This window comes from Neophocaena asiaeorientalis, unplaced genomic scaffold (assembly GCF_003031525.2).
Source record: "Neophocaena asiaeorientalis asiaeorientalis breed wild unplaced genomic scaffold, Neophocaena_asiaeorientalis_V1.1 scaffold830, whole genome shotgun sequence".
Lineage (NCBI taxonomy): Eukaryota > Metazoa > Chordata > Mammalia > Artiodactyla > Phocoenidae > Neophocaena > Neophocaena asiaeorientalis.
Window position 1 is genome coordinate 46,956 of NW_020172177.1, and position 12,704 is coordinate 59,659.

General features: G+C 39.3%; 1 protein-coding gene across 1 annotated transcript in view; it reads left to right on the top strand.

The window, feature by feature from the left end:
* The window catches only part of CFAP126 (cilia and flagella associated protein 126), a 27,819-nt gene extending 15,218 nt beyond the window's left edge, over window positions 1-12,601 (top strand). Inside the window, exons 4-7 of the mRNA XM_024757386.1 lie at window positions 9,319-9,386; window positions 9,592-9,672; window positions 10,181-10,357; window positions 10,746-12,601. Coding sequence (XP_024613154.1) covers window positions 9,319-9,386; window positions 9,592-9,672; window positions 10,181-10,357; window positions 10,746-11,021 — 602 coding nt within the window. The 3' untranslated portion in view covers window positions 11,022-12,601. The remainder of the gene's footprint in view (window positions 1-9,318; window positions 9,387-9,591; window positions 9,673-10,180; window positions 10,358-10,745) is intronic.
* Window positions 12,602-12,704: the final 103 nt, after the last annotated feature.

Consider the following 12,704-nt stretch of genomic DNA (forward strand, 5'->3'; position numbering starts at 1 on the left):
TTACCAACGGCATTTTTTACAGAACTAGAACAAAAAGTCTTAAAATTTGTATGGAAACACAAAAGACCCCGAATAGCCAAAGCAGTTTTGAGGGAAAATAAATGGAGCTGGAGCAACCAGATTCCCTGACTTCAGACTATACTACAAATCTATAGTAATCAAGACAATATGGTACTGGCACAAAAACAGAAATATAGATCAATGGAACAGGATAGAAAGCCCAGAGATAAACCCATGCACAACATGCACCCCAATGTTCAATGCAGCACTATTTACAAAGCTAGGACACAGAAGCAACCTAAATGCCCATTGACAGACGAATGGATAAAGAAGATGTGGTACAACGGAGTATTACTCACTCATAAAAAGGAACAAAATTGGGTCATGTGTAGAGACGTGGATGAATCTAGAGAGTGTCATACAGAGTGAAGTAAGTCAGGAAGAGAAAAACAAATATCATATATTAACGCATATATGTGCAACCTAGAAAAATCGTACAGATGAACGGGTTTGCCGGGCAGAAATTGAGACACAGACGTAGAGAACAAACATATGGACACCAAGGGGGCAAGAGGCCAGGGGGAGGGGTTGGTGGAATGAATTGGGAGATCGGGATTGACATATATATACTAATGTTTAAAATGGATAACTAATAAGAACTTTCTGTATAAATAAATTAATTTAAAAAATTATTTATCTCTTTTAAACCATTTTGTCAGAATTCTACTTTCTTGGATAATTACAATTGCAACCCCTGCTTTAATTTAAGAAAATAATTCTGATACTTTTTTAGTCATTTATTTTTAGGCTTCCTGAATCTCTTCAATTTAGATATATTTCTTTTATACAGCATAGTGTTGGAATTTGCTTTTGTAGTCAATGTGAAAATCATTTTAACAGGTGTGGTAAGCCCATTTATATATTTGTTGATGCAATCAATATTTCTGGACTTACAGCTGCCTTACTGATTTAAGTTAACATTTTTTTTTTAATATATGTAGGTCTCTCACCATGTGATCTATTTCATATGCTTCCTCCTCTCCCCACTCCAACTTTTTTTTAACATACCTTCTGGTATTTAAAAGAGTTTGTATTTTTGTTCTAATGGTTAACTTTATCCCAATACTTTTATACAATACATAAGTTCTGTCTCTTTTTTGCTATTGTCTATATGAGCACGTGAGATGATAGAAAACACATATATTGGTCTCTGCCCCTTGTTCATGGTACAGAGCTCCTGAAACCCTTGTAAATACCTAAGTGATAAAAGCACTAGGAACATCTTTTGTGCTAACATTTGGTCTTTGACCCTGGTTACTGACACAGTGCTTGGAATTTCCTGGGTAATAGGGGTGGGTGTGTCTTTTGTTTTAATGAGGTGATTATTGGTGGGCTCCTGGATGGAAGCTAGTCACCAGAAAGACCAAGTCATGATTAGAAGCTTAGACTTCAACCCCATCCCCCATTCTCTGGAGAGGGGAGAGGGGCTAGAAATGGAATTAACGATCGATCAGGCCTATGTGATGAAGCCTCCAGAAAAATCCCAATAAGATAGGGTTTGGAGAGTGTCCAGGGAGAGTGGCAGACCCAGAGAGGACATGGGAGCTCCACACCCCTTCCCACATACCTTCCCTAAACATCTCTTCTATCTGTATGTTCATCAGTATTCTTTATCATATCCTCACAGATATCCTCAAGTATTTTGTTGAGTTCTGTGAGCCATTCTAGCAAATTAATTAAACTCAAGGAGGGGGTCATGGGAACCTCTGACTTACAGCTGATTGATCAGAAGCACAAGTAACAACCTGGACATGCAATTGGCATCTGAAGGGTAGGGGGGCAGGCAGTCTTGTGGGACTGAGCCCTTAACCTGTGGGATCTGATCCTATCTCCAGGTAGATAGCATTAGAATTGAGCTAAATTATAGAACACCCAGCTGGTGTCATGGAATTACCTGATGTGGGGAAAACCCCCTTGTCTGGTGTCAGAAGTGTTGTTAATGAGACAGTAGTGTGAGAGTAAAGGAGAAACACAGGAGGACTGGAGTTTTTCCTAATATAGAGCAACACTGAAACTATCTAGGAATCTCTTAATCAGTCACTCCCCCCACCAGCCCCCATTGCTTTCCCCTAGCACCTAACTTGAGGCAAATCCTTTATTTTTAGTTAATATCTGTATATGATAATCAGGGCTTATTCTATTGATACTTCTCACATACTACCTAATCTACCTCACATATCTAATCTCATTGTTATCTGTACTATATTTACAGGGTTGCCAAGAAATCTGGAAACATAAATGAATACATATTAATGGTTTGTTGGTATTATATTTCAATACAGAACAAAATAGTATCTTTTCCCAGACTTTATGGCCACTGTGTATATCATCAAAGCACATAGCTATCACATAACTACACTCTTTCCATTAAAACCATCGTTTATTCTTGGTTATTCAAGTAAACATAAATTTAATTCTCTCCACTAGTGAGAGATACTGATGTCTCCTCAGTAACTGTGGTTGTCTACAGCTTGTTCTCTAGATTCCTCAGGAAGTGTTCTTATCAACAATATTCTTCTTTTATGGGGTATGGGAGGGGAGACATAATAGCAGTCTCCAATAGAGGGAGCCTTAGGTTCCTCCAAGGAAAAAAAATAGGATAAAAAATTTGTAATATATAGAGAAATTTTGAAATAGTGTCTATATATGCAGCCATCCATTTCTTCAGTGCTTACTGTGTACAGAACTGTCTTCAGTTCCTATAAAGGAATACAGAAAACAGGGGGGTGTAAAGTTCAAAGTTGGTCCAGTAGCTTGGTTGGATAAGATCCTGTAACTCAGGAAAACAGGCAAAAGCCAGGTCTCCAATCCAAGACCCACTACCACCTGCCCCAGTGAACTAGTATGCAGGGTACTTTGGAACTATCTGGAAGAAAACATGGAGAGCTGTTGGTCAAACTATGTAATAGATGAGATGCTCAAGTTTTTACTAATGAGGTTACTAATGATTTTTCTGGTTTTAAAATTGCCATGGGGGGGAATTCTCTGGCGGTCAAGGGGTTAGGACTCTGCGCTTTCACTGCCGAGGACCTGGGTTCATTCCCTGGTTGGGGAACTAAGATCCTGTAAGCTGCATGGTGAAAAAGAAAATAAAATTGCCATGGGAAGAAAAATACATTGAAAGTTCAGGTTGCTAACTTTTGGCTATTATAAATTAGAAATCACTAAATGAGGTAGTTTACCTAACAACGCAGATTTTTGAGGGAGAAGTTGCTGTGAATCTCTTTAATGTCTGGGAAGAGATGTGGGATAAAAGCAAACTTGGAGATCTCATCAATCTATCAAGGCTTCAAGTTCTGCCAGAGAACTCTTGATACATGGCTGGAGGGGATATAACCTCTAGAAGGCAATATGGCAGTATCTATCAAACTGCACATATCCTTTGACTTCACAATTTCATTTCTATAAATTTGTCTTACAAATATACTCACACAATGCAAAACAACACATGCAGAAGGTTATCCATTGCTGCACTATGATAGCAAAAGTTTAAAAACAAACTAAATGTTCAACAATAGGGAACTGATTATAATACATCATTAATGTATACTATGCAGCTATAAAAAAAGCAAGGAAGCTCTTTATGCACTAATATTTAATGATATTCAAAATATATTTTTTAATCTTAAAATGAAAGTAGTATGTTATGCTACAATTTGTGTAAAATGTAATGGTGATGAATAAAATATATATTTCTATTTATTATATCTATTCTTGAATATGCACAAAACCTTGGAAAACTGATAACTGATTGTGGGAAAGTTATTACCTATTTTTAAAAAGAAGATCCACTGGTTCAAAGCAAAAGCTTTACCTTCTATGGTCTCTTTCCGCTTAAACTGACCAGCATTCTTTTTGTTCTTCCCATTCCCTCCTATTGTAATTGTAAGACTCTTACTAGGTTGCAAGAAAGGTACAAGTCCAAGTAATCTCAGGATGGAGGCTGTCAATGAGGAAGCAATCATACTGGCTGACTTGCAGAGAAATAAGAACAAGGCATTGCTGAGAACAATGAGATGGAGAAAAAAAAAAATCCCTCTTCTTGGTCATGTTCTATCTTCCAGATTCTAGTATCCTTTAAGGCCCAAACTATACTTCCGACTTTGGGAATCTGTTATAAATATCCCATAACTTTACAATAAATTCCCCCCTTTTCTGTTCCAGGTAACCTGAATAGGTACTTCTTTTTACTGGGCAGTCTCGAGCTAATACTAATGCTAAAATTATTGAACACTCACTATGCATCACGTACCCTACTAGGCACGTTACATATGTTTAACACTCAAAACTCAGATTATCCGCGTTTCACACCATAAGGGTTCTCAGACCCAGAAAGACCAAGCAACTTGTCCAAGGTCACACATTTAGGCAGAACCAGAAGTTAATCCAGGCAATCTGACTCCAGTGCTCAGGTTGGTAGTTGCCCTCAATTAGGTAGTTTATACACTTCCTATAGACACAAAGTAAACTTGTAGTCCAATGGCAGATGATCTCAACCCAAAAAAAAGATTTCCTAATGGTCTAATTTCAGGCATCAGAGAACTGAATCAAATGATGAAAATATCGTGAGGCATATTTTTTGAGTGGGGCCTTTATGAGCCCTTCCAACTTTGAAAGAGTTAAATCTGGTTCGATGAAAGAACAACAGCTGTACCTAAAGTCAACCAGTCAATCTGAAGAAAGGCTAATATTCAATACAATTTTGTTAGAAGCTCGAAATTGCCTGTTACTATTTATATTAAATTTCCTAGTGTCTGTGAAATTCTAATTGGAGAATTCACACAGGACCCAGCCAGGATTGAACCATGGATTTTAAAAAGACACAAATAACCTAAAATGGTCACCTCTACCTGCAGAACAATGGGTTAGAGGATCCAGAAACAGACCCAAATATATTAGGGAATACAATAAAGGTGGCAATTCAAATCAGTAGGGAAAAGATGGCTTATTCAATAAATGATGCCAAGACAACTAGTTAGGTATCTGGAGATTGACTTCAGTTTAGTCACCAAAATAAATTCCAACAGAATAAAAATTTAAATATAAAAACTGAAACCAGGGGTGAATTATTTTTCAAATATTGGAATTTACAAAAAGCCTTCAAAGTATAAGATCCAGAAGTACAGAAAGAAAAGGGTGATAAGTTTGACTACATAAATTTAAATGACAAACTGGGGGAAAATGTTTGCAACATAACTGACAAAAGGGCTGATTTCCTTAATACATAAAGTTCAAATAGATTAATAAAAGTGATCAACAGCTCAATAACAAATGGCAAAAAACATGAAAGGCTATTTTCAGGGGGGAAAAAAAACATAAAGAAAAAACCTTGTAATTAAAGAAAGTTTAAAACAAGGATACACCATGTTTCACCTACAGCTTAAGAAGCAATACAGTGTAATGGTTAAAACTGATCACTCAAAAAAAAAAAAAAAACTGATCACTCTAGAGTCAGAATACTTGGGATTAAATACTGGTTCTACCCCTTACTGTGCATGCCCCAGTTTCCTAGGCTGGGGTTCTTGTGAGAACCAAATGAGAAAATATAATAAAAAGCAATTAGGACTGCGCCTGGCATATAGTAACTACATTAGTTTTTATTATTAGATTGACAAAAACAGGAAAAACATTGGTAAGGGAGTGGAGAACTAAGCACTCTCATACACCGTTGGCAGATGTATAAACTGGTACAATGTCTCTGAGTGGCAATTTGACATTGTCTACTAATGTTCTAAATTCATAAACCCTTTGACTTTACACTTCACTTTTAGAAATTTATCCTACTAATCACATATGTTCCTAAAGATATATACACATATTTCTCTCTATATATCTTTATATTCATAAAGATATATATGTAGATATAGATTTTCATTGCAGCAATGTATGTAACAGCAAAAGTCTGGAAATAACCTAAATGGTCATCCAAATGAGACTAAATACATGATGGTACACCCTAAAATGAAATAATATACTATCATGAAAAAAAAAATCCCCAAGATAGTCAAAAAAGCAAATCACAAAACAGTGTGAACGGCTTGCTCCCATTAATCTTAGAATGTATAGAATATTTCTGGAAGGAGACACAAGAAAATAATAACAGTAGTTGCCTCTGAGGAGCAAGACTGGGAGTTGAAGTCAAATGGAGATTTGCTTTTCAGTAAATACCTTTCCGTAAACGTGAAATTTTTTTCCCGTGTACACTTTTTTCAATTAAACAAAAACTAGTTAATTAAAAAAATAAAATTGAAGCCATCATATAACATTACATCTCTATCAGAAAAGCATACTAGCTAAAGACAGAAGTTCCAAGAGATATGATGCTTGCTTAAATATCACTGTGGCTTTAAGAACCAAAATGTTATCACTCTAGAGACTAATGAGAACCACAGGGACTAAGCACATGAGTCCCCTTTCCAGACCTCACATAAGCACATCTGTTAACTGCCAGAGTCTGTAAAACAAGAGCTGTTTTTTACCTCCATCTCTAGAAGTGTAGGAGTGTTCTTGTACTTGGTGTGTTGGTTGGGATGAGGACTTTGGAAGAAGGAAGGGAGAAGGGATTGACAATCATCCATTAAAATGCTCTCCTGGTTCTCAATGATCTATTTCTTTGGACAACTTATTTCTTAGTTTTTTCCTTTCATTTTAATGCCTTATGTATAAACTTTATAATTCAGAAAACACAATTCCACTTTCTCCCTAACAACCCAGTAGATGGTTCTGATAATACCATTCTAGATTAGTCTCAGAGAGGTTTCCTAGTCCAACAAATATTAGGTTTGTGTCATAGCACCACCACTAAATTTTCTAAATCTGATGCTTTCCACACTACAGCTTTCTTTCATCATCCCTGCTCAATCTCCTGGCACCAGCTCCTGATTCCACCTTATCCCAGCCAACATCAAGCACCTTTGTTTTTAGGCTCTGTGATTCTAGAGAGTGATGGAAGAGACAGGAGTCATTTAAGGACTAAGGACATGTTTTTCTTTCTGGGGACAAATCTGAATCAGCTGCTTTTAAAAACATCATTCCTGGATTTCCCTAGTGGCGCAGTGGTTAAGAATCCGCCTGCCAATGCAGGGGACACGGGTTCGAGCCCTGGTTCTGGGAAGATCCCACATGCCGCAGAGCAACTAAGCTTGTGCGCCACAACTACTGAGCCTGTGCTCTAAGAGAGCCCGTGAGCCACAACTACTAAATCCCACACGCCTAGAGCCCATGCTCTGCAACAAGAGAAGCCATCACAGTGAGAAGCCCGCACACCACAACGAAGAGTAGCTCCCGCTCGCCGCAACTAGAGAAAGCCCACACACAGCAACAAAGACTCAACGCAGCCAAAAATAAATAAATAAATTTATTTTTAAAATAAATAAATAAAAACATCATTCCTTTGTTATTCTGAGAAAATGAAGTAGTGGACCCTGTAAACAGGGTCTTGGCAGTACTGAGTACCTACCATGGTATGACATTATCTAGATACTTTATTCACCTCACCTCATTTACCCTGTAGTTGTTCTATTATTTCCACAATACAAATGACTATAGAAATTCAGTGGAGGGACATCAGTTATTTAATGCCATACAGCTCCTATGTTCCTGTGTTTAGTAAGGACTCAAACCCCAGTGTCTGGCTCTAAAGTTTATGATACATTACACCACACTGCCCAATGAACACAGCTCTTGGGGCTCCATGGTTTGGTATGGTGGTTAAAGACCCCAGTCAAAGACAACCTGGAAGTTCTTAAGCAGGGGAAGTTATGCTAGAAAAAAGTCTGGGCCACTATTCAACCAATTTTCTCACATTTATTTACTCTGTCCCTCACATCTCTAAAATGAAAATGAACCTAAGTTTCAAGGGGAAAGATTGGGGGCAGTGTCAGCCAAGAAAGTGATTAACAAGAAGGAAAAGGCAGCCCCTGCTAATTAGGAGGTAGTCGAGAAGGTCTGCCTTCTTGCGGTTGCCAGGCAACACAGGTAAACAGAGGAAGTGGCAGGATCATGGCCACTAACTACAGCGCCAACCAAGTAAGTACTCTTTTCCATTTCTTTAACGTTAAATGTTGCGTTCCAGATTCCACCTTTGGTCTGACCCCTCCCGTAGGATTCTGATGACTGAATATATGGCTGAGAGTGGGGTGAGAATATTTTTTTACCTTCTCAGCTCCTCAGGGGAGGGAGGGCCCAAGGACAAGAAATAGGTATCTCTGGGTTAAGTTTGTAGGCCCTAACCCAGAGGTCAGCAAACTTTTTCTGAAAAGGGCCAGAGAGTAAATATTTTAGGCTTTGTGAGTCGAGTGACAAAATCAGAGATATATACGTATGAGACAAAACACTTTTCCATAAAATTTTGCCAAAATTCAAAATACAGTAACTAAGTGCAATTTTTTGTAATATTAATGAAAAGCATGAAATTCTTATAGGATGAGAAAATATTTTGGTTAATTGGGGTACAAAGTTAGTGTTCCCCTTTATCAAATCAAGTGCAAATGTTCATCTATAAAAACAATTCTTAGCTTTCTCAGGCCATCCCAAAACAGACAGGAGGATGGATTTGGCCCAGGCCAGAGTTTGCTGACCGCTGGTCTAGACCAGCACTGCAATAAAAAGATAATGTGAGTCACAAATGTAACTTTAAATTTTCTAGTAGCTACGTGAAAAAAATTAAAAAGAAATAGTTAATTTTAATAATTTAGCCCCAAATATTATTTCCAACACTTAATCAATATTTTAAGTTATAATCAGATGTTTCATTCGTTTTTGTACTAAGTCTTCAAAATCCATTGTATTTTATATAGTTGACCCTTGAACAAGGCAGGGATTAGGGTACAGATCCCCACACAGCTGAAAATCTACATATAACTTTAGAGTCGGCCCTCCATAACCAGTTCCACATCCACAGATTCAACCACCTACTGATCATGTAGTACTGTAATACATATTTATTGAAAAGTACATATTTATTTATTGTAAGTTAACCTGCACAGTTCAAACCCCTGTTGTTCAAGGGTCAACTGTACTTACAAAGCACCTCAATCTGGACTAGTCACATTTCCAACGCTCAACAGCCACATGTGGCTAGTGGCTCCATGTTGGACAGCACACAGATGAAACAAATCACATCCTCTCTAAAGTGAGTTAAAGCTTACTTAGCATGGTTGTTCATGCCTTTGGTCTTCAAATCTGAAGAACTGTGCCTGGCTATCATTTCCTGGGCTTGGGGCCTTTGAGTCTCATAGGGATTCTCATCTTTTTCTCCACAGTATGAAAAAGCTTTCTCACCCAAGTATCTGCAGAACTGGTCTCTCGCCAAGCCAACAAAAGAGGTATTCCACATTCAGCACACCACAATGCCAGTTTCTGGTTCTTTATGTCACACTCTGTGTAATTCACTGGTACCTAACTTCTTTCAGCCTTCTTGGAATTCCCACATCCTCCTCTCCCTCAGTCCTTAATTCAAGCCCTTCAGATACTTTCTTCTACTTTTCCACTCCATGTTCACAAGCACTTCTGTCCCCACCTCTACCCCAGAGGATTTCTTCCCATGAAGGCTACACTCAGATTATCGCCAATGATCGTGGTCATCTGTTGCCTTCAGTGCCCCGTTCCGAGGTGAGATACTCATCTCCATTCTCATCTTGAAAGGTAAAGAACTGAGGCACAGAACTGGAGTTACAGAGCAGGGAGACTTGCAATCTCCTGCAGCTACTATTTAGAAAATTAAAGTGCAATCTAATTCACGTTGCAACACGAGTGCCCCCAAACTTCCAGCCAGCTTATCCAACAGAACAGGGTCGTGTTTAACACCCAGAATTCCTTAAGCGGATGAATGATCTGTATAAAATGAACACCTTCAGGTGATAACATTTATGCAGTGGGTACGCTGCCAAACTTAACCTAAGGATGTGGAATTTAAGCCAGCAGAGATAAGCAGATGAAAAAATTAGGGTAGCCTAAATGAGAGAGGGGGAAAAGGAAGAGTGGGGAAATTATGCTTTCATTCTTGTTTCATGACCATGCATTCCCAAAGGTAAAGGATGGAAATAAGACAAACGGCCCACCAATAGGTCAGTTACTGGGAGTGAGAAGCCCTGTTGAGGAATCCCATTTTTCCTTTTAGGGAAGTCCTTGGGGTTCCTTCATGGGCACCTGGCAAATGCCTCTGAAGGTACCCCCTGCTCGGGTGACCCTGACCTCCCGTACAGCTGCTGGTGCTGCCTCCCTTACCAAATGGATACAGAAAAATCCTGATTTACTCAAGGCCTCCAATGGGCTACATCCTGAAATCTTAGGCAAGGTATCTATCTGTTCCTCCCATCTAACTTCAGTCCTGTTGTCTTCACTTCTTTTCAATCTCAAAAATGCCTAATGTTATACTACCACAATCCCAGCAGGGGGCTAACCAATTCTGTCTTACCCTATCTAGTCCTTAAACAACCTCTGAGGCCTGAAGGGATAAGCTAAGGGGATCTTATCCACACCCTCCCACTCACACCCTGTCCACACAGTACAGAATGAGCTGATCTCAAGGGGAAGTTAACAGTATCAAATTTAACTCTTCTTATTTGAAACCTGACCTTTTGTTCATGGAATGGGGAGAAAGGGATCTAGAATTCTGAGATGGATTGGGAATGATCTAGGCCTAACCTGAAACATAACTGTCTCTTCTATTCCACCCCTGACAGCCCCATGATCCAGACAGTCAGAAGAAACTTGGGAAGTCTATCACACAGACTGTACAGCAAGCAGCACCAAGTGCAACCATAATCCCAAGCTCCCCAGCACCAAATCTCAATTCCCTAGATCAACTCCAAAGCTCACACCCCCCTGAAGGTCACACTCCAGGTCCCCAAAGCCCACCCACCTCTCCAAAGAGTCCACCTGGAAGCCCATGTAAGCTAGAACACTGTGCAGGTCCTAATTTAGCTGAGGTCCAGAAATGCAAACCTGGAACTCCATAAGGGACTAAGGGACCACACTGAGAAAACCTGTCTAGAGATTGAGTGATGTAAGCAAGACCCCCCAGTCAGGGAAATTATGGATGGGAATAAAGGCAAATTTGGAAAATAAACATTGTTTGTTGAATCTTTTACTGATTTGGATTTTTCCCTCCTGCTATATCTGCCTCTTTTAACCCATAACTAGGAGAAGGGTTGGAGGAAATAGAGCAGGGAAAAGAACATGACAGTGGCTTGGGGGTAGAACACATTTTTACAAGGACTGAGTCATTTCCAGAAATGACCAGGAGGAAGTTGTTCTGAATCACAGCAAAAGAAACCTCAAATAACCAGTCTGTCACCCCTACTCGCTCACTTTTCATCCTGAGCATGAACTACAACTTCAAAGTCAGAAGTACAATCATTTAGAGTGTGTATATGTGCATTTGGAGAAGGTGGGAAAGAAAAGGTACAGGAAGCCAGAGTAGAAGACACAATCCTTGTCTAACACTTCATTATCTGATGACAGAACACACAGGGAAAGCAAATTAGAGTTATAAAAGCAAAACTCAAGCAAAAATACAAATATAATTTGAAAACTGAAGATAAAGAAGTGATTAGAAGACAGAGAAGAGAAATAAAGGGAGACAACAAGTAGAAATTTAGGACAGAATAACATACATGATGACCACACTGCCACTCCCCTCACCCCAATCACCTGAATGATAAGAAGCCACCAAAAAAGTCCCTTATCTATTTCCCAGCCTCCAATTTCTGTTTATCATTATCCCCATTCTGCATCTTCCTGGCACTGGCGGTTAAATTTAATGCCCTTGCCAAACCTTTCCCAGTTCCATTGCCCAATTGTTCCCTCATGAACATGTATGCCTAACTCCAAGGACAAGTACAGAGGACATTTGTATATGCTGGAGGAAGGCTACAAAGACTTCCCAGGGCCAGTGTAGCAAAAAGGGAGAAGTGATCATCACTTAAAGCCAAAGACTACTTGGGAGCTGGGATGAAGACTGTTGAGGCAACTAAATAAGGTCTTCCTCTCTAACTGACACCAATTACAGCCACTGTTACTTCTCTCCAACCCACAGCTTTAACTGGTTGGCAAAAAACTCAGAGTGATAGACAAGATAGACCTGTCACCCCAGAGTTTCCAAATACTATCAAAACAGCACTCCTGTCAAGGCAGTTAGGGACCCAAAAGCCTGGCCTACATGGATTATAAAAAGTAGCAAGTTTTCTCATTAAACTATAAATGTTTGCCAGGTTTCCAACAATCTCCCCTTTCTAACCTCTACTCTCCTTTCTCCCCAAATGGAATACTTAGTTCATATTCATAGTCCCTTGGCTGTCCCCTCCATTGTTCCACTGGATCATAATTTGCTGAACTGTACCTTAAGGCTTATAATAATCAGTTCTCAGTGGGATCTTGGAGCCTGTAATAACCAAAAAGCTCTCCACATGCTTAACTTCCTCTCTCTTGCTCCTTCCTTCTCTGAGGTTTCGGCAAAATGTTAAATCCATGGCTACTTGCATTTGATTCCCTGAAAATTTTTCCAGTGGTCACTTGTAGGACAAACTGTTTCCCTCCTGAGAAAGGTCAGATTGGGGGATGTAATCGCCTGAGACCAGAGGGAGGGGGAGGAAATTGGCTCCTCCCCAACCACCATTGTCTTGGTTTCTCAAGATATCAAG